The 22,518-nt window shown below is 40.7% G+C and overlaps 1 protein-coding gene across 2 annotated transcripts; it reads left to right on the forward strand.

Moving 5' to 3' along the window:
- The first annotated feature begins 246 nt into the window (after positions 1–246).
- Positions 247–21,793, forward strand: HPS3 (HPS3, biogenesis of lysosomal organelles complex 2 subunit 1). Of its 2 annotated transcripts, none has more exons than XM_019532567.1 (16): positions 247–1,430; positions 2,619–2,805; positions 3,999–4,087; positions 4,705–4,897; positions 5,128–5,209; positions 6,403–6,557; positions 7,364–7,472; positions 7,614–7,795; positions 8,113–8,290; positions 9,292–9,522; positions 13,158–13,343; positions 14,886–15,074; positions 15,806–15,913; positions 18,315–18,521; positions 19,330–19,420; positions 20,752–21,793. In XM_019532567.1, exons 1-16 carry the CDS (start codon positions 1,007–1,009, stop codon positions 20,877–20,879), a joined length of 2,739 nt encoding a protein of 912 aa, XP_019388112.1. In that variant the 5' UTR covers positions 247–1,006; the 3' UTR covers positions 20,880–21,793. The 2 variants fall into 2 exon arrangements, with proteins under 2 accessions (XP_019388112.1, XP_019388113.1); XM_019532568.1 differs by having other exon boundaries at positions 249–1,042.
- The last annotated feature ends 725 nt before the right edge of the window (positions 21,794–22,518 follow it).

Genomic DNA, 22,518 nt, shown 5'->3' on the forward strand with positions numbered 1-22,518 from the left:
CCGGGGCTGGGGAGCGGAGCTCTGGGCTACGAGCAGTTGCACCCGGCCCTCGGCGCCGGGTAGCCGGGCCTCCTGCCTGGCGGGGACCCTCCAGCTCGGGTTTCCGAGCAGCCGAGGCCCCTGGTGCCGCAGGAGCGGTGTCATGACGGGTCCCCGACGAGCAGCGCTTCTGCGTGGGGCGAGCTAAGTCTCCCTGGCAAACTTCCCGTCGTTTGATTTTCTTGCCCAAACGAGCGAGTGACTAGCAGTGCCTTTCTGCTCATCCTTTTGTAAATCCTTGTCTGCAGTGTAAACCTAGTAATCAATTAAAGCCAATCCGAGGAGGACACTTGCTGCATGGACCCTCCTTGGACTTGCTACAATTCCTTTATTTTTTAGTAAAAGGAACACTGTTCTCCGCTCCAGGTGATTCTTCCCTGTTGTTGTGGGAAACAGTTTAGAAGTAGAGTGAATTGCAGCGTTATGCTGATCTGTCTGGAAAAGGCCAGAGGTATTTGTCTGCTCTATTCTTGGAGCAAATTTGGTGGGTTTGGTAGCTATATTGCGCTAACTTGAGTTTCAGAAAAGGTTTCCAGAGCATTATCTGTAGGCAGTAGGAAAAAGTAATATCAGGATGAGGGAATAAAACATTTGAGCCTTTATTTCTTGTACACCTATTGAAGTCTAGATTGAGTGGAGTTGTAAGTAACCGTATAGTGTTCCTTGCCTGCATATCTGCATCCTCATCCTCACTGAGGTACTGTAGGCCTCTACAGACCTCTAAGTGTATGCTGTCCCTGAGAGGTCTCACTGAAATATTTCTACCTAATTTAAACAAATGTCTCAAATTCACAATTCTGTTTCATTAAACTATGTTGTGCCTTTGCACAAGAGTACAAATTATTTCCAGGCTAAGCTGTAGTATTACTATGGTACTGTTGCTCTCCTTTTTTCAGGAGACTATCTGGTAACAATTGAGGAGAAAAACAAGGCTACCTCCCTGCGAGCTTATGTGAACTGGAGATGCATGTCAACTGGGAACTCTCGCGTATGTGTCCGGATGGTGGGTCACGAAGTGGAAGAGTCCTATAGTGCACTTTCTAAAGAGCAGATGTCCATTGTGGAAATGCCTCTTTCAGACCCTCCGCTCTGCATCTCTTGTTGTCCTGTAAATGGCGATCTTCTTGTGGGCTGCAAAAATAAACTGGTCATGTTCTGTTTGAAATACCTAGTGATAAATCCTGATTTCAGTGTATTGGACTTCGAACGCTCCTTAATTTTGCACATAGACAATGTCATCCCGGCAGAAATTGCACTTTGTGCTGGGTATGTAGCCATAACAACAGAATTGGATGTTTTAATCCTGAAGCTGAAATCAGTTCAAAAAGGTGCAGATGATACTGAACTTTGTGCACACAAGATCAATGCACCAGAAAAGCTTGTGGATGAAGGTAAACTGGAATTTAATTTTCCTTTCCCTAGAGTCTGGAGATAATCTGATTAATTTCAAAATGTGCTCTAACAGGTTGATTTCCCCTCTCCCCTTCAAAAATGTTTATGAACATCTTTGAAGTGATGGTTCTTTTTAAATATGATTTCTGATTGAAACATTTGTACTTGCTAGAGTTATAAATAACATCTAAAATGACTACTGAATCTGCAAACACGTAAATCAATACTTTGTACTTCAATGAAATTGCATATGTATACAAAGATAAGCCCTTACAGGATTAGACTCGAAACTTGAAGAGAACTGAGAAAATAGTTTTTCAGTCTTTTGCTTTCCATACTTGACATTATTTTGGGTAGCTGATTTCAGTGTTTCTTTGCATAGTTAGAGAAACATGCTATAGAAGACTGGTGATGGAGTCCAGTCTCCAGCTGTTGCAGGCAACCATATCATAATTAGTTTTTCCATTTTGGAAAATACCCAATAAGTGCTACAGGAGTAGAGGAAATATTTTTCATTTGTTTTGAAAATATATATATATTTTAAAAGCCATAAAAATAAACATAACGAATGATTCCTCAAACTAGAATTAAAAAAAAAATACAATGCAGTAAAAAAACTAAATTGATGGCTTCTCTTTTAAATCTGTTTCTCACTGTTTGCAAGGCTGAGCCTGAACTTCCTCTGATGGCTTCCATGCTCCTAGTGTAGTGCTTCCCAAACTTTTTCCTCAGCATGGTCCCTCACTTCCACCCCACACTGATGTTGTGGGGTTGCGACCCACCATTTGGGAACCACTGCTCTAGTGGTTCTTTTTACTTAAACAATACATTGGTAGGGGTAGATTTCTTTTGGCATGTTTTGGGGCATTGCTTTTCTGAGGAATGTGATGCCCTTAGTTTTATTTGAAGAATCTGTTCCTTCAAAAGCCATTTTGCAGTTCTTGTATTGGGCTAGACACCTTTTTTGTGTCCTATCCCTTGACTCTTAGGTAGTTTAGCAAGAAAATTTATCAAGACGCAGCAAACTTCAGGTTTTCATTTAAAACAAACTTCTGCAGTTTTGAGGTGGGTGATACTAAATATGTAGCTTCACTTGAAGTGTTTAACTGAGTCTTCCGCCTTCTCTATCCTGTCGAGAATTGCACTGCAGTCATTTGGAAAACTGATACAGTATTTTAATTGTTAAGGTATAAAAGATGAAGCCCCTTCGGCATTCTCTTCCCAGTTTGAATCAGATGACTTTGTCATCTGTCAGAAGCCTATGGAGCTGCTTGGGGAAGAAAGTGAACTGTGTGGGATATCTGTCACACTGGAATCAACAAGGTTAAATACTGAAGATGCAGAACACTTCCAAGTGTGTTACATCCTATACCGGTAATAAAAATTTTTTGTGTTCCTGTATTATATTACTGCTTTGTTTTTTGGGAACCTGGAAATAAACTATTGCTCACTTCTAATTTTTAGAACAAATTTCTGATTATTGGATCACAGTCAAAGTAGAAGAGTTTTGCTTTGAGGTGGTTAAATCCATCCTTTGGTCTCAGAGCTTTTGAACTGCCTAGCCTGCAGTCAGTCTCTGTAGGAGAAGGTGGCTTGTTGCTCCACTCCAGCATGGAATTACTTTGTATTTCTGGTGTGGATTAATTGGCTAGCTGGGTGGAGGGTGGATGGGGACCAGGTACTGCCACAGCACTTTCTCTTGCAGTATGTAGGAGGGTATGGAATCCTTGGTGTAGGCTCTCTTCTTTCTGACTCTCCTCTAAAAAATTGTACCTGAGCACTGCTACCATGGGGTTGTGGCCTTGTTCTGGTGCACTTGTTCAAGTGATGATCTTTATTGGTTGAGGCTACATAGTCTAATGGACAGGTCACTGGGCAGAGTATCAGGAGTTACTTTCCTTTGACTTCCTGAGACCTAGGATCTGACCTATCAGAGGAGTTTGAATATCTGCAGCATTATCATCTTCTGCTGGACTTTTAGATATGTGGTACCTCTGAAAATGTTTTTCTAGAGCTGAAAGGAGGGACAGTGATCAACTTTGGGAAATGTTCAGAACCCCTGTGGATTAAAAATTCATTAAGTAAAAGTGAAAAGTATTTAGGTTAGTTTGCTAGCAAAACCATGAAAGGATGTAGTTAGGAACTTACAGAATTCCTAGCAAGAAATTTCAAAATAAGCCAGGAAACAGGGTGATATGTAAGTGAAGGGAAAGGATGGAGAAAAATGCTGGTTGTAGTTCAACTGAGTATAATAGTACAAAGTTAGATTTGGGATTCAAATTCATTGTAGTCTTACCTACATATACTGACCTCTAGTATCCAGTGCAAACAGACGGATGGAGGTCCTTGATCATAGGAGCTTGAGGTACATACAAGTATTGGAATCTGAGTATGCTATACTCTTCCTACATGAAATGTGCTAGTAGTTAGACAAGCAATATAATAATCAATAGAGCCTTAATGCATCACCCTCTGTGATTATAGCTGTTTGTCCTGGTTTGGTATCTTGAAGTGGTTTATAATTGATAGTACATGAGGACTTCTTTTTTTTTTCCTCCTCACTTTAGACGGTTTACTCCAGATTTGTCATCTTTTGTCTTTTCTGTTGAAGAAACCAAGTTGCATTCTCTTCAGATGCTGCCTATGTATCAGACAGGTAAATAGAAGTGTATATATACAGTACACATATATAGTAACCAGCTTAGCTGGCTTCCATGGGTGCCAAGGTTTTTTTGCTACAGAAGTTCCAGGGGAAATCCTACTTTATGTACCCTTTCTTCGTATGCAGTTTCTGTTTTGGCACTTCAAAACTTTAAGGGAAAAATAAGTTCCTCCTTTTCTTATGTTGAGCTTTATTAAAACCAGTCACAAACTCTAATTTTGTTTCCATGAAGTTTGTGCAGAATTTAATTAATAGAATATTAATACCACATCCTGTCTGTGTAGCGGACTAACTTCCAGTAGCGTAAAACCAAAACCTTACAGGCTGCAGTTGAGAGAGGAATGGTTGAAAAACACCTGGTCTTACCCAGCTTACTCTCCCTTTCAGTATCTACTGTCTGCCACTGTGACATTTCTTTTGTCCGTAAAAATGCTGGTCACAGATGTTAAATTTTTATTAATGTTAACACAAGACACTTAATTGCCTTTGTGTTCTGTTGGAATAAACAGTGGACACATAAGAGTGGCATATACAATCAAAATCTTTGCAAAATGCTTTGTAAGTATATAGTAAATTGACTATTAGCAATATTTCCTTCTTTTTATATCTAGGAAGTTTCACAACGGACAACAGAAAAACTGCAGCCAAGAAAGAATTGCTGAGTCTCTTCTGTTTTTTCTCTTTGCCTCATGTTGGGTATCTCTACGCAATTGGGAATTTAGTGGAATTGCTCTCTACTTACCAGTATTCAGAGAAATCAGAGCAGGCAGTTCTAACCCCTCAATTCCTCCATGTTATTACAAGGTACTATGTTTGGAGTTGTGTTCTTTGTATTCATGAATTCATACCTGCATTTCATCTTGTCACTGAAATCATCTTTGTATTCGTATCCCCTGTTGCACACCCCCTCCCTATTACAGTTCTTACCTTTTTTATTTTTTATTTTATTGCACTATACAGTCCTCTCTAAACAGCAAAAAATTAGTTATTGCCAATTTTCTTTTGAATTGTATTGACTTTTTTCTTTCCTTCAGTAATAGCCTGCAGTGTTTCACAGTCCGGTGCAGTGCAGCAGCAGCTCGTGATGAGGATCCATACATTGATACAACTGTGAAGGTGTGCTCCTAGTAGTCTTATGGCTGATGTAAACCTTAAAGTGAATATGGGTACTAAGAAGGCCTTTTCCTCAAATTGTTTAGTGTCTAGTCCTTAAGTTTCATTAGTTTCTATAGGCTGAAGCAACAGAATAACACAGAAAAACCATTAAAGATTTGGCAATGGTATAATACTATTGTTCCAATGGATACAGTACATATAGTGCTGTTCCAGTGGATGTGTAAACTAGCTTATGCAGGATCTATGACTGCTTTTTTAGAGTCTAAGCTATTAACAAACCATTTGCAAAGGCTTTATGGAAGAGTGTTTGCAACTTAATTCCCTTCATTCTTGTCATAGTCTGCAAGGTTCAAAATTCTCCTCATGGGAGCTGATGACCTCAGCAGATGTAGCAAATGTATCTCCCCTCTCTTCATTCGGTTATTTTTTAAAGTATCCTCAGATGCTGTAGGGTAAAAAGACCTAAGTTTGAAGTCTGTCCTCTCCATATACTGTTGATAAGTGATGACCTACTGAATTATGCAAGACTGAACAAGTATGTAAATATTTATTAGGACAGACAGGCTGAAGTATGCTTGAACTATGTACTTGGGGAATTCCTTCTTTGGCAGTTCTCTAGGCAAGTGAAATAAGGAAGTTCAAAGGTTTGGAAGACTTGCATGCACTGTATTTGCTAGATTCAGGCAAGGTTTTTTACCTATTTTAATATGGAGTAGGGGACCCTTCATCTTGGAATCAAATGCAAGGCAATGGGGGAGGGTGGCAGAGGCAGCTTCAGAGCCGCAACTGCTGCCTGCCCTCTACCTCTCATCCTTGCTCCGGTGCTGGCAGGCTCTGTCCTGTTGCACCCTGGGGCACAGAGCAGAACCCCATCTGGCCTGGATGGCCCCATGCTTAGTTGCTTCCAAAACTGAGATTATAATTTCCCCATATTGAAAGCTCTTGACAACCATAGCTATACAGACAACTTTTAATTCTAACTTTCATAGCTTATTTCAGCAAGAATAATCTCCTGCCAATATAATTTTATTAGATGTACTATTTAAGAGAAACTTTTAAAGATAATTCACTCTTAACCCACATATGAGGTTAGGTTTTTTTCCCCCTCCCACGTGCCTCTCCTTTTTATCTTGGACCTCTGATTCTTAACTTTAATGTGTTTTCTTTTTTTTTTTTTTCCTTTCCTTTTGCAGGCTTGCCCACCTGTGTCTTTGGATGTGTGTGCGTTAAGAATGCAGCTTTTTATAGGGCTGAAAGCCATTTGTCACTTCAAAAACCATATAATTATTCTAACTAAGGCAGATACTGAAGATATTACCGAAAGAAGGAGGCCTTCAAGAAGACTCCTGTAAGTGCTGTAGTTTAGCATTGAAGTTTTGGGTTCAGATTGAAGGAGATTGCGTGAAGCATCTGTGCATCTCTTGGATATGGAATTCTGTTCAAAGTGGAGAATGATAATAACATTTTTGAATTGATAATGAGTCTCAGCACATCAAATGAAATGGTCTCTCTGCAAATGGATTTTTTTTTAAAAACGACAAAAACTATAATTCACCAAAAATTATTTTGGCAGCTATAACAAATACAAAATGTCTAAACTACAAACTTCAGGTTATTTAAGCAAAGGTGATGCATATTTAATGTACAGAACTAGGTGGTGACCTTTTATTATAATATACCTTTGGCCAATACCTTAAGAATCAAGAATTCTGAGTATTAGACATACTATTTTATATAAACCTTGTAATGAAAAGCTACTGAAATGGCAGAAGTGCAGTAATTGTTGTGTACAGTGCAAGTAAAGATATTGGGACAGATGATTCATTGGTTTAAATTGTTTAGCTCCCGTTAAGTCAATGGTATAGATTTTCATCTAGCTGAGGCTTAGCCCAGAGGTCCTTATCCATGACACTTTTTTTTTCATCGATAGCTTTGCCTGTACATGGAGTTATTCAGGAATGGCTATTGTGCTTTCAATTCATGTCCTACTCTAATATGAATTAAATTTCAAGGTAAACAAGGCCTAAAAGGTATATTTGTATATATGTGATTTTTTTTTTTTTGATCAGTTGTGAAATTGATGATAACTTGTGTTCATATACATAACCATTTGTTCAGACAGCATCTCTTCTTTTTACTTCTGTCTCTTTTCAGTTCGAGAAAAACTGGTAGTGTTACACTCACGGCATCTTCCGAGTCAGAATCTGGCTGGAATTTATATATAGTGAACACTATTTCAACTATTCAACTTTACAAAGAAATGGTATTGCTCACCTGTTTCTGATTCTTTGAGATAAAATACAGTATAATAGATTAGAGGTTTGTAACCTATCTTAGCTGTGGATATCTTGCATGCATTAGTCACAAATAAGTAAGACCTAAGTATTTCCTGTATTTGTTCCAGGTAGACTACAGTAGGACGTATGAAAACTCAAGAACTGAGAGTTGTATCCATCTTTTAAGCGAGGCTCATTTATTAGTCCGAGCAGCTCTAATGGATCCAGGTCTGATGGAATTAGAAGAGGAGGAGGAGCTCCTGGCATCATTCAAAGAAAGTTGTGCTCTCCTAGGAGACTGTTATAGCAGGTTTGTATTAGTACGTCACTTCCACATCCACTGGTTTGTTTTTTTTTTCAAAGGTGTCCTCTTAGGGTCACTTCTGAAGAAATCTGGATCCTTTTATTTTCTTTGCAATGCAGGTTTTAAGTAAATAGATTCTGGTGGGGAAGCCAGCAATTTTAATTTCAATCACTTAAGCTTCCACTCACTAGGTTTGTCTTGTCTTGACTGGATATATACAGATGTTGAAATGTTGTGAGCCAGACCATACATATTGGGGTGAAATTTTTGTTTACAGAGAATGTTACAATGGTGCCTAATTTTATTTATTGCATCACTTTTAGGTTTGACACAAAGGATTACCATCTGTCCCTGCCTTACTACAAAATGTCTGATTTATCCATGACTGAAGTTTTGAAGAGAATGGACTCGGAAGAGGACAGAGCACAAAAATATCAGAGAGGATTTATTTTTTACTTAAATCATTCTCTTTATGAAGAATTAAATGAAGAATTAAGTAAGGTAGGGGTGTGAATTGTTTTTTAATGTCTGCTTAGTGCTGTTTTTGGGGAGATTGTAACATTTCTAAAAGAAACATTGATTAAATCCTATAAAGCTGTCCATTTTCTCATTCATTTATTATTCTCTTTTTCTTTGAGATGCACAGAGAGTCTTTCTGGTTTTGTTGTCTACATAGCAACAAGGTCTATACAAATATAGAGATTAGTAGTGAAATTCTTCTCAAAGAACATCCAGGATGCATTCTCCAGGGACAAACAGCAGTGGCACATGTTAGCAGTACAACATGTGCCGCTGCTGCTTGTCCCTGAGAAATGCCTGTGCATGCATGCTCTGGTGTGCAGCACATTGCCCTAGGTGGGGTATGGGGAGGCTGGGGCTGGCCCCAGCAACCTTACCTGGGGTTCTGAGGGCCTCCAGGAGCTGGAGCCACAGCAATTCGGCAGCACAGAGCCTTGCCGGCAGCTGGAGCATGGCTCCAGCCAGCCAGATTCTATTTCTGGCAGTGCATGCTGCCGCCACATACACATCCCACTTTTTTAAGGCACCATTTTTTTATTTTTTTTTTTATACTGGCATCTCCCAGTGTCAGTCCCCCTCCCCCTCTCCCACACAGCAAAGTAACATCACAGGGAATGCCTGCATATGTGGTGTGCAGTGCCTCAGACAGATTTGCAGCACTGTATACTTCATATCCACACTCGTCTGGATGCCCTCCCCATGGCTTTTGCCACTGTGATGCTTAAAATCTATATCAGAACCTTTTTTGCTACCTACAATAGTGAAAAAATCAAAACCATGGATCCACATGCCACTTAACATTAAAGGGTGTTAAGATTGCACTCTGGGTGACGGTCACGTACCTCAGGGAGATTTTTGGTTTAGTCTGCTCCACTCTGGTGTATGAAAGAGACTTAACTACACTCAACTTTCTTCTTTTATTTCTTTCTCCTGATGTATATCTGAAAGGTTAAGGCTACTTTAAATGACTCCTATTTTAATAGGAATCCGCTGCAAAAGTGCTTCAAATATTCCATCTTGCTGAACCAAATCAGTTACCTCATGTCCTTTGTAGTCCTTGCATGAAGAATGTATGTCCATCAATGGCCATGGACTATCTGCAGAAAGTGGAAAGAATTGTGCCAACATTGGTGGTGACACTAACAAAAGCTGCCATGGCTCTGAAAATGGGAGACCTGGAGACATATAAACGTGAGATGGATCGCTATACAGAGGTACAAAATATAGCACTTGGCACCAGTTGGTTCTCATTTGAAGCCATGCCCTTTGTTAAACTGAAGCCAGTAGACTTGGCACATGGTTGTACTTAACAACCCACCTCTACTGCACTGTTTCCATACTTACCAAAACCTTTCAGTGTTCGTAGTATGAGCCCTTGTAGAGTCATGTGGAGGTAGCATCTCCTTGTATTGAGATTTCTAGGGTCAGAAGGGACCTTGTAGATCATCGAGTCCAACCCCCTGCTCTAGGCAGGAAAGAGTGCTAGGGTTAAGTAACCCTAGCTAGGTGCTTGTCTAATCTCTTCTTGAACATCTCCAAGGTAGGGGAAAGCACCACCTCCCTTGGAAGCCCATTCCATATTTTGGCAACCTTCACCATAAAGAATTTCTTCCTTATGTCCAATATAAATCTGTTCTCCTTCAGTTTGTGGCCATTATTTCTGGTAACCCTGAGGAGTGCCCTGGTAAACAGAGTATCTCCTATTCTATTCCCTGCTGACCCCGCACAATAAGTTTGGAGACAGCCACAAGATCACCTCTCAGCATTCTCTTGTGGAGGCTGAAGAGATTCAGGTCCCTCAGTCTGTCTTCATAGGATCTTACCTGCAGGCCCTCAACCTTATGAGTAGCCCTTCTTGAACCTTCTCAAGGTCATCCACGTCCTTCTTGGAGCGTGGTTCTCAAAACTGGATGCAGTACCCCAGCTGCAGTGTAACCAATGCTGCATAGAGGGGAAGTATCACCTCCCTAGACTTGCTTATGATGCTCCTACTAATGCAAGACAGAGTGTAGTTAGCCTTACTTATTACCTCGTCACATTGACGACTCATGTTCGTTTTTGCATTGACTATGACTCTGAGATCCCTTTCCACTGCTGCAGTACTCAGTGGTACTTCCCAGTCTGTAGGTGTATTGGATATTCTTTCTCCCCAGGTGCAGCACCTTGCTCTTATCCTTGTGAAATTTGCTTCCTATTCTGATTTGCCCACTTTTCCAGTCTATCCAGATCTGCCTGAATTTGCTCCCTGCCCTCCAGTGTGTTTTACTATACCCCATAGTTTGGTGTTGTCTGCAAATTTGGACAGAGTGCTTTCAACACCCTCATCCAAATTGATGAAGATAGTGAACAGTACTGGTCCAAGGATCGAGCCTTGGGGGACACCACTGCCCACATCTCTCCAGGGAGAAATTGATCCATCCACCACCACTCTCTAGGTGTGTCCCATGAGCCATTTTTTTCACCTACCTTACTGTGAAAAAATCCACATCGCACTTACTCAGTTTGCTTGTAAGAATTAGGTGCAACACTGTGCTGAAAGCCTTTTAAAGTCCAAGTAAATAACATCTATCTCCACTCCTGCATCTAAGCACTTTGTGAGCTGGGCATAAAAAGAGGCCCAGTTAGTCAGGCAGGATCTGCCTGCTGTAAACCCATGCTGGTTTCCCCTTAACATTGTATTACCTGCTGGCCCCTGACAAATGTGATCCTTTATGACTTTTTCTAAGGTCTTGCCAAGAATAGAGGTGAAGCTAACCAGCTTATAATTACCCGGGTCTTCCTTCCTTCCCTTCTTGAAAATAGGGACCACATTGGCCCTTTTCCAGTCTTCTGGGACCTGAGTGCCATGAGTGCTCAAACAAGCTCAGACCAGTAGTTTTGCTATGACACTGGCCAATTTCTTTATCCTTGGGTGAAGATCATTGGGGCCCACCAACTTAAATGTATCCAACCCTTCCAAGTGGCTCTTCGCTAGGTCAGCACTAACCATAGGTGGATTGGTATTTCTTTCATGCCAGGTTAAAGACTTACTGGGAGGTGTGTTTGTATCCATGTCCAGGAACACAGGTGCAAAGAAATAATTTAAAAGCTCTGCTTTATCTGTCTTATCTTTTATGAGTTGCCCTAGTCCATTCTGTAGAAGCCCTATGTTACCCTGCGCTTTGTTCTTGCTCCCTATGTACTTAAAGAAGGATTTTTTGTTATCCTTAATCTTTGTTGCCAACTTGAGTTCTGTATCTGCTTTGGCCTTCCTCACTGCTTCCCTGCAAGTGTCAGCCAAGCAGGTATACTCTTCCTTGGTGGCTGCCCCCTGCTTCCACAGCCTGTAAGCCTCCTCTTTCCCCTGAAGGCTCTGGATTTCCCAGCTCAGCCAAGAAGGTTTTTTGGCTATTTTGCCTCCCTTTATGTGTACTGGGATGGTACCCCTCTGTGCCTGCAGGATCAGTCCCTTGAGGGACTCCCATCTCACAGATGTGATTATCCCTTAGTCCCACCCTAACTAAGCTCCTGAACTCATTGAAATTGGCCTTCCAGAAGTCTATCACTACTGCCCTACTAGTTGTCTTTCCCACTTTTTGCCAGATAGTCAATCCTATCAACTGGGGGTCATTATCTTCTAGGTTACCTTGCACCTGTAGAATCCACCCACCAAGTCCTCCCCTGTGGCCAGCACCAAGTCAAGTAAGGCATTTCCCCTACTGGGACTGCATACCTCCTGTATTAGGTGCAAGTTCTGTATGCAGGTTAGAAACCTAAGTGAGTGGGCAGACCTGGTCAACTGCTCTTCCCAGCAGATGGCTGGGTAATTTAGGTCACCCATGACAACTAGGTCCTTTGAGCGTACTGTCTTTGAGAGCTGTTTTGAAAATTCTAGCTCTAACTCCTCCTCTTGGTGTGGGGGTCTGTAGTGGACCCCCACACCAAGCCCCTTTCACCCCTACCCCCTTGTAATCTGAACCATAGGACTTTGATCTGACCTTCTTCTGATCCCATCTTTATTACAGAAGATGTAAAATGTTCCCTGACATATCGAGCAATGCACCCCACCCCCTTTTTTACCCTGCCTGTATATCCTGTAGCCCTCATGCCCACTGCCCTGTCATGGGAAGGGTCCCACCAGGTTTCTGTTAGTCCAACCAGGTCAAAATCTTTGTTTGCAAGCAGGAGTGCAAGTTCCTCCTGTTTGTTTCCCATACTTCTAGAATTAGTATAGAGACACCAAAGCCCCCCCAATAGGTGCCCTTAGTACTACCCTATCCTGATTCTTAGTGGACTCCTTAGTACTTACCTGGTCAATTCCAGCATGTGGTTCGTGGCTTGTTTTTCCTGGTCTCGTCCTGACTTTAACATCCCCGTCCCCCAATGAATTGGAATTTTCAAAAGTACCTGATCTGTTTGATTTTTGGCTTCATGGTCAAGTTTGGTTTTCTTTTTATATGCAGATTTGTGGGGCAGAACAATGAATAAATAAATAAATAAAACATAATAATATTAAGGGTGAAATTCAACCAAGAGTGGGAGACCTGTTCAAATCCATTATGCCATATTAAACAACGTGATGGGACTGTGACTCCTTCATTTCTTAGATGCCAGTCTCATGTAGGGTAGTACAGTGGGTGGAACCAAGATGTCTGAGACCCATTAGTTTCAGCTCAGACAAGTGGCATAGAATATCTGCAACCACTAATCCAGTGCATAGCTTGAAATTGCAGCTGTGGACAAGCTATGGTATATTTCCCTCCCTTCATCCATCCTGCCTTTAAGGTGTATAAATAGTGTCCTTTAGTACACCTTCAGTTTGAAAGTTGTACTAATTAATTGTCTAACTTGTAAATGGTTGTGTCTGTAGACCAAGATGGCTTATGGCTTTATTGTGGAACCAAGACTTCTAAGGCAGCAAAGAAGAGGACAGGTTATTCCAACTGAACTTGCTCTTCACTTGAAAGAGACACAACATGGATTGTTGGTGGCTTCAGTGTTGGCTTTATATGAGAACAGTAAAATTGAACTGGAAGAAGCAAACACTTATTTCAAGGTTGGTCTGAATTTAGTTTTTATTTTTTGCAGTCTTGCCTGATATTAATAGAGGGAGATGGCCAAAACAATCCAAGTCATTCTTGTTCAATCATGCACATGTGAAAATTTCTCCTGTATCAGCAGGAAGTTTAATGAAGTGGTTTCTATCTAAGTTGGGAAGATTATTAAATAAGGTAAGCAACTAGATTTGTTGTAGATGGCCCTGCACTTAAATCCAGATTAAACATAACAAACTTAGTAGATTTGTTTGAGTCCCTTTATTCTGCTGAGGACACCTTGTGCTCCCAGGTGGGGATTTTCAAAGATTACCAGAGGCAGGGATATCAAACACAGAACCAGTGGAGCCTGGGGTCTTAGATCAAGCTGATGTGCAGAGCATCTGGGATGTGGGCTGAACAGCACAGGGTGTCAGTCTAGGGTATGGGCTGCATGTGGTGCTTGCACTAAACTGTCCCTGAGCACTGGGGCCAGTCTAGATTGGGTTGCACTGGAGCCAGCATGCAGGGCAGGTCCAGCAGGATGTCACATGCAGCGTATCCTCCATGCTGCCCCTTGTGTTGCATGTAGCTTGTGCACCCAGTCCAGCCCTGCATGCAACATATGTTGGCTCCACTCCAACACTTGCTTTGCTCCCAATGCATGGAACTGGCACTGCATGTTGGCTCAGGTACAAGTATTGATAGTGTGGAGCCCAGTCCAGACTAGCCCTGGAGGCACCCTGCAGGGTCAGTCTGATGGGATGTCACGTACAGCCCAGGCCCTGGAGTCTGTGCTGCATGTGCTGCAGTTCTAGTCCTTGTGCTGCATGCAGTGCAAGCCCCAGAGTGGGGCTGATGCATCTTGCATACAGGTCTGGACCCAGCATGGATGCAGCACTGGGGTTTAGCATGTATGCCCTGCTGGACTGGTCCTGCATGCTGGCTCTGATGGATGGTCCTGATCCAGGCCTTAGACATGCCCAGTGACCTTCATCCAGCCCCCGGAGCTGGATGTTCAACACCCCTGACCTAAGGGAATTAGGCATCCTACTCCTATTGACATGAAATGGAAGTTGGTTAAATAGGTCCTTTGGGCACTGTATAAAAATCTAGAATATGTTCAATAGTGAGGAGACCCCTCCCTTCCCCCATATTGATTCAGGTCTCCTAACCCCTTGCTGGACTATAGTCAGTGCTGAAAATTGGCACTGGCCATATCTAAAACTATTCAAAGGGGGCTTGCCTAGGTGTAGATGTATTTTAATGTCAGTCTTCTGGAGCTTCCTTTAAACTCTTTGCAATGTTAGCACTAGGCAGAACAGAATGAAATCCCATTAAGAATGGTTTTCTTGCTGCTTGAACCTGTAACATAGAATTAGCATTTTAAAATTGTTGCTTGCACTTCTTCTGTATTGCCTGTTACCATAATAATGAGAATCATATGCATTAGAAATGCATCAAGAAACATTTTTCCATACCCATTGAAATTATGTTAATTCCTAGTTCTGCTATTTATACTTATGTCAGTTGAAACTATTTTTTTGTCTTATTCTGGTGTACAGATGCTGTGTGGTAGGAATGATGATTCTGTCCCTCAGCTGTTAGTAGACTTCTGGGAAGCCCTTCTTGTAGCATGCTGTCAAGGAGAAGTTCTCCAAGAACTCTTGCTGAAGCTTATTTCACAGTATGTTTGGAGATTATCAAGGATGCAATATCCTGATACCATGCCATTGAAAACAACAGAGGATCTGGTAAATATACATTGTGCTTACAATGCTGAGACAGGAGAAAAGTGCAATGTTGTGTACTTTAATGCTGGACAAATTTTGTGCTTAAGACCAAGAATGAAAATATATGAGCTCACGTGTCAGTTACCAAGTGATAACTGCTAGCTTTTGGATTAAGTCCTTAATGCCATGTTGGGAGTCTCTCGTTCAGAAGCATGAATGAATTTAGAACCAGAGAAGCCCAGATCTTGACTTGGAGTTCTGAAATTAAGTTGCATGATCTCTCATGAGCTATTTCAGTATTTCAAGGATGAACCTGACCCAGGATACCTTTTAGAGTGTTTTGGTACTTCTGTTCCACAAGAGTCTCTGGATTTTGTTTCCTTCTCAATTTGGAACTAACTTTCAGAGGATGCTAGGGCATCCTTACATTTATGTAAGAAAATTTTGTATATGCATTTTAGGCAGTATTGTTCGCTTTCATGGTATTTGATATGATTTGTCTCGTTTTTTAAATAAACCAGTGGCATAACAGAGATGTTGACTTTTGAACTTAAAAATGTGAAATGTATAATTGAACTGTGCAAGGGTTCATGTCATGCTTTATTCAGTTACGTTATTTTGGACTAGTTAATGAAGGTAAACGGTAACTATTCCATTTAAAATGTCAGGGACTTCTTTCTCTAGAATTCATATGTGACAAAAAATGTAATGCCTTCATACATTACCTCTTTTTTTTTTCTTTCTTGGTTCAGATAAACTCCTGTGATCACTATGGGTTAATCTTCCCTTGGGTGATATTTATGATGTCACTGGGGCCTCGGTCTGCTAAGGTTTATCCAGAAGATCTTTCAAAATTACAGGTATGATGACCTTAAACCTGCACATAGCGCATGTCCCTTTTCCTGAAAAATGTATTGTATTTTCACCTTTTAAGCATATGAGTAGTCTGCTAAAGCCAGGTGTTTACAAGGGTTTGAAGGGCTAGGACCTTAATTTGTGTATCTGCAGAAGTGCCTCTTTTTTTAATGCCCCATTTTTATCTGTATTTGTGTGTACAACTTAATTTCAATGCTACACTTACTCAACCAATTTTAATTTCAGCTTTTGGTTAACAGGCATTATATTGTGAATTGGGTTGTAATATTTGGCTTAGTTCAAGTCACTTCAATCATTTTCAAACTAGAGTGGACAAAAAAAATCTTTGGGGATTGAAGAGAGGAATGGCACTGGGAAGAGCCCTTTGTAGACTGCTACATCCTAAGCTGTTTAATGGTGGTATATTGTAGCATCTGTGGGCATGTCTACACAAGACACAGTGGCACAATAGCAAAAAGCCATGGTTCGTTGCTACCACACAAATACTGCTGGGCACTAACCATGACACAACACTACTGCACAGTAGTTACAAGCTACTGTGCAGTGGCGTCAGGAGAAAAAAACTGTGTGGCAACAGCATTATGCAGTAATGCTGGTTACTGCTCAGTCATCTAGTACTTGCTTATGCGAGTACTAAATAACTGCAATAACAACTATACAGTATGCCACACATGTAGACGCAGCCTGCTTGACCAGAGTTTGGGTAAGAGGAGACAAAAGAAATGAGCAGTTGAGTAAATGTTGTCATAGGCAAAAATTGTTCAGAACTCACGAGAGAGACAGGTTAAGAGATGCTGACCCAGGATCACTTGGGTATTTAGTGATTTTGTACCAGATAAATGTAGTTTAGGACAGATGTAGCTTATATGCGATTTAAAAATAAATCTATCTGCTTAACGACAAGCAAGGTATGCTCAATAATAATGTTAGACAGGATTCATATTAATATTAAGGATGAAATAACCTATTAACATGTTTTACATTTTCTAGTCTTATTTAGCAAACTTCTGAAGTTTGACCAAGTTTTAAAGTGTAAAAATTCAAGTTAATTTCAGAATCCTTGCTCTTCAACCTGAACTACAGTTCTTGCTAAAAGATAACTTGTAGATGAACTAGGATAAGGGCTGCTTTGAAACTCAGTTTTTAATTCCAAGTAAAACATCCTTTTCCCTAGCAGGCTGGCTAACTGAAAGTCTTTAAAATCTCTAAAGATTTAACCTTACATTTATTTAAAATATTAAAACTTCTATTATTAATAAATACTTGATTATTTGGTTTGATGTGCTTTTATCTGTGTTGTCTTATCATTCATATTCTACTTCAGTATTAAAATTGGTACAAACATTTACTTTAACTTCTTCTTGATTTGGATGGGTCAGGCTCCCTGAACATTCCTTGGTCCTCGGATCATCTTTGGGGGTTAACAGCTTAGAGTTTTAGCATCTTTTTTCATATGAGAGGAGGCTCAAAACAGTTGCTGAGACTTTTGAATTCCCAGACTTTTTGGTGGTGTTGTGTAGGTAGGGAATAATTAAGATTTAATCCTGAGAAGCACCAAGTAGAGCTGGTGGTGAAAGGTGTCAGACAACATATATTGCCCCTAGAAAATGTTGATGTGTTGAAATTTGGTACCTTCTGCCAGAGCCGTCCTTAGGGGTGACCACCCCAGGCCCCATGCTTTAGGGGTGACCCCCTAGGGTCGGCTCTGCATCCTGCAGAGATGGTTGGATTTCACGAATGGACAAAGGAAAGCAGGCAGGTGGAAATGGATCTGGCAGGCGGGTGGAAACTGACTTGCCTGCCTGGCTCTTTGTCAGTTTTTTAGCAGTCCAAGCTTCCAGAGCTTCTCACTTTCAGTGCAGGCAAACGGAAAACTGCTTCAGACCAGGGCTCCCTAAGGTTGTTTTTCCCCTTAGTATTTCAAGAGTCCTAGCTTCTGTTGCAAAACAAAAACCAGAACAAAACCTGGCTTCACAATAATGACATCTTCTCTCTACCTTCCTCAGCACAGTTTTAGCAGTTTCATGGCTTTCATGTTGCTAGTTTTGGCTGATACAGGAATAGGCCAGAAGAGTGTTCCCAGGTGAGATTCCATACATGTTGGCCAGTTAAGGTAATGGCTGCACGTACGCTTAAATCCTACCCCATAAATATCCCAGTATTGTTTTAGGCAGACAAGGTTACTTGGGCAATGTGATGTCTTTTATTAGACCAACTGAATAAAAGATATCATATTTACCCATGTAACTTGATGTCAGACCAACATAGCGTATTTTACCGCCCAGTTTGGTACGACTCGCACACTTAATTTTTTCTCTTTGCATGTGTGTGCATGCACACACATTGGTGTGTTTAAATCCTAATGCCATGGTTTCTTGTCTTCAGTCTCTTTTATGTGGTCCATCAGTTAATGTAACTTCAGTTCTGCCTTTCTTGGAGCCATTATTGGAAGACAGTAATGCTGGCCTCAGTATCCATGTCCTTTGCACTACACGTATGGGAGAGTGTGAAAAATCCATTGACAAACTACTAGAGAGGTGTCCTGAAGCAGTCATTTCTTATGCCCAGCATGAGCTGAAAGATGACAAACGGGTGAGCACTTACCGGTGTTTTTTTTTCTTTTTCTTTTTTGCCTACCCAGTCAGCTGCCGAGTTAGTAGTAGAGTAACTTCCATTGAACAGAAAATCTTTAGAAGGACTTCTACCAGCAGCTGGAAAGACTGGAATGCGAGTCGGTGTTGTTGCGTCTTATTAGATTTTCTCTTGGGAAGAGAGAACTAATTTCTAGGCTAACTGTATTGTGTGAAGCAGGGGAATGCTGAAGGAGGAATTATTATGCCTGAAAAGAACAGGATTTCATTTTTACTTTACTCTGTTTAAGACCCAAGTAAATGCAATGTTAAAAGTTACTGGCGTTGAAGTATTAAACAAAGGTACAAAGATCTCATAACATCGCTGTTTTAAGCATGCTGTACAGAACTATTCTGAGAGATTTTGCATGTGAAAAATCCATAACCATAATATTTTATTGACTATTTCTTCAAATACATCTTGGAGGTTTTGGGGCATTTGGGAGTGGTTTTTTTTTCTGACCCAGATACACAGCCCATCAAATGAGTGAAGTCTGTTCTTACAAGCACTAGGGGGTGCTCTCATAATTCTGATCTTGTTCTTGGAGTTTAAAAAAAAAAAGTCAGGTTGATCTAAAAATATGTTGCAGGCATCATAGCACTTTGCGTTGCAGTGCACTGTGTAAACCAGTTACTAAGATCATCTTCAATTACACCATTATTTTTACCACTTCTGATATTAACTCAAAGGGTTTATTTTTTAAAAGCTTGCGTTCATGATCCATTTATAATAATTGCTAATTCACTGCTTTGTTGTATGGATGAATTAGGCTCTGTGGTGGACAAAACTGCTTCCTGAGCTCTGTAAACGAACCAGATGTCCTGGAGAGGACTATTCCATCCTCGTTTCAGCCCTGAAAGGTAAAAGGCCTGATTACAATTGAATTGTCTATATAAAGCCTTTCTGCTGCATCCAGGGTATTTGAAGGCTGCTTATGGCTGCTTATCTTGAACTCCTGACCCCTTTACTGCCTGTCAGTTTGAGGAGGAAGGCCTTTATCCACTTGTAATGTTAAGGTAGTTATATACAGGCTAGCTGGCTATTTGGAGTACTACTGTGACTCGCGTGCCACTAAAATTATGGCTTGCATCCTTATTCTTAGTTCTGCATCATGGGGATTGAAAATTATTAATGCCGCAAAACTATCAGTTGTCAGTGATTGTATGGTAACTAATTTTGTGCCAAGCCCAGTGAAATTAAATCCTGAAAAATCAGGAAAACTATCTAACTTAAATTCAGAAATATTGGGGACCAGTGATTCAGACCATGCTAAGAATTACATTTGAGTGCTTTTGTAGTTGAATTGTTGACTGAACAAAACTGCACTGTGTTGCTTGTCCTTGGGATGAGACAGAAGGAAGCAGACATGCATTGTTCTGGGCTTTTTGGCTCTGTGGCTAAAGGAAGCCACTTCTTTTTTCCTGTTGAGACTGGAACCCTGGTAGAACTTTGACTTACAGTTCCTCCCATTCTTCCCCACCCCCACGCCCGCCAACCTTCACAGCTGCCAGGGTCATAGTACTCAGTGTTTCCAGGAAATCAACAACTGCTTTTGTAAGAGGTTGCTCATGTTTGGGGGGAAAATGATATTTTATTTATTATCAATTACTATAAAAACTCCAACCTGAGATCTGACGGGATTGCAATAGTGTGATGGTCCTTGTAGTAAGTAGTGCATAAGGTTTTGTTAGATGCTTTACTGTCTGACCACTATCTTATTTTAAGGGTTTGACACAGAAGAACATACAGTCAAATAATTTTCTCTCTCATATTGGCCCAAGTGCACTACAAGCACTTAACTGAAAAACAACTAGCATAGCTTTTTCCTTCTCACTTTGTATGGCATACAAGGTTCTAGAAAAATCTTTGGTAAGCATTGGTCTAGTACAGTGGTGATGTAGGACTTCTTTTTCCTGGTAGGCTGCATGGGCTGTGCCTGGCTGAGCACCCATGGTCTAGTTGAGGTGATGACTATGGTCAGCAGAGATGCCTTGGTGTTGCTACCATGATTACCTCCATGTCTTAAAGGGTTTCCCCAGTTCTATCACTTGCTATAAGCATCTCATATGAGTTCAGTCACAATCTTTGGGTGTTTTGGTGATTTTTAAATACCAAATCTAAACTGCTTCTCTTAATTAGAGCTGATCTGAAATGCAGTATTCTCTCTCTCTTTTTTTTTTTTTTAATACAGAAACTTTATCTGTTGTTGCCATGGAACTGGAATTAAGGGATTTCCTTAATGTTCTACCAGAGGATGGGACTGCAGCTTTTTTCCTGCCTCATCTTCTTCAGTGCAGCCAAAGGAAACTGCTAACCTAAAGGCAACCAGACGCTTTGCTACACTTAAATACCAGGAGAGCAACAGAGTAAATATGCAAAAAACTGGACAGTGGAACTATCCAGAAAATATTTTAGATTCAGCCTAGCTGCAAAACACCTAAAGTAGCGGTAGAAATATAACATAACGCTACAATGTACTGATAATGATGCAGTGACAATCATAACTCAAGACAGCATTAGTTTTGTAGATAAAGAAAGACATTTCCAATGCTAAAACATCGTTGTTGTCCGCAAACCCGTCTGTCAAGAGGAACTAAATGCTGTGTTAACACATGAAAGGATGAACAATTATTTGGGCAAATATCAGATGCAGCTTGGACACTTTGAGGGGCATGAGTTATTTATGGCCAAAGTGGTAAGAGACACGTTATACTCACTATCAGAGCTGCAAAACTCTGTAGTGTTCATGTAAAAATGAAAAAGAATACAGCTGTTATGGCTTTACCTAATTAGACCCTAATCACAAAGCAGTTAAACTTATGAACATGTATAAGTATGGAAGCAGTTCCTTGACTTGCTCTTCTGACTAGAATTCTGTGGAAGGTCTTGTGTTTAGAAATATGTATATTCTTGTGTAGTGTCATTTAAATTTGATTTGGAAAAACGAGTAGTGTTGAATGCATTGAGAGTTGAGGACTGTATTCAGCAACTGCATAAAAAATTTCAAGAGAAGTATTTTAAGTGGAATGAGAAACATGCACTCCTCTGGCTTGTTTAATATTGTCCACTTTGCCTTTCGCCCTTTACATTTGGTCTATAATGGACAACAAACATCTTTTAAACGAAGACAAGAACTAGTTTCCTAATACTTTCAATCTCTATCACCAACCCAGCTGCTCTGCACATCACCTTTTGTGTTTTCATAAATAGAAAATATCCTGTTATTCCTTCAACTGAGTTCTGGCTGAAGTAAATATAATTACATTAGCTAGTTAAAATTCAACTGAAATAACTCACTTTTTTATTTATAAACTATTTTCTTAAAGTTTTCTGTGGTTATATACACAGTAGTGTTCATAGCTAAAGTGTTCATAGTTTGAACTAACTATAATCTGTAAACCACAATAAAAATGACTATTTGAATACCTAAATAAAGTGGTTCTCAGGAAGGTGGTTTGGGGCCAGGAGATCATTTGGTGGGTGCCATGAGGTGGGAAGAGATAAGCGGTTGTGAAGGAATATGTGCAGCCTCAGGCCAACCCCCTCTTTCTGGCCTGTGCTTTTATCTGAGTAATGGAAGTGTCGATGAGGATGAGTGGCTGGGTCTGATCAAAATCCATTTTGTTGGTTTTGGTCTTTTATTTGTGGATGGCAAGATTCTTCAGGTATATCAGATAGGCTGATTGATACAATATCCTTATGTGGTGGCTCCAGGCCTGGGCATCAGGCTGAGAAACCAAAGGCCTTGAGTTCAAGTTATTTGCAGTCTCTGTTGACTAACCAAGGAGTCCTTGGCTGCAGCTAAAATTCCCCTTTCCCCCAGTTTTGGGCTGCTGTGGTCCCTTGGGCCATACCACATGGGGAGTCCAAGAGAAAGCAACCTCACCAGCCTGCTGCATGGCTTCTGGGTGGGGTATTGCGCTGGGTTCAAGGCTTGCTGTGACCTCTGTTGGCTGGT

This window comes from Crocodylus porosus, unplaced genomic scaffold, assembly GCF_001723895.1.
Source record: "Crocodylus porosus isolate Cpor-Errol unplaced genomic scaffold, CroPor_comp1, whole genome shotgun sequence".
Taxonomy (NCBI): domain Eukaryota; kingdom Metazoa; phylum Chordata; order Crocodylia; family Crocodylidae; genus Crocodylus; species Crocodylus porosus.

Bases quoted from the DNA above. Each gene is read 5' to 3' on its own strand.
- HPS3 (XM_019532567.1), top strand. From the start codon at position 1,007: ATGTCAACTGGGAACTCTCGCGTATGTGTCCGGATGGTGGGTCACGAA. The intron at 6,558-7,363 runs GTAAGTGCTGTA...GTCTCTTTTCAG, and splicing joins AGGCCTTCAAGAAGACTCCT to TTCGAGAAAAACTGGTAGTG. The intron at 7,473-7,613 runs GTATTGCTCACC...TATTTGTTCCAG, and splicing joins TTCAACTTTACAAAGAAATG to GTAGACTACAGTAGGACGTA.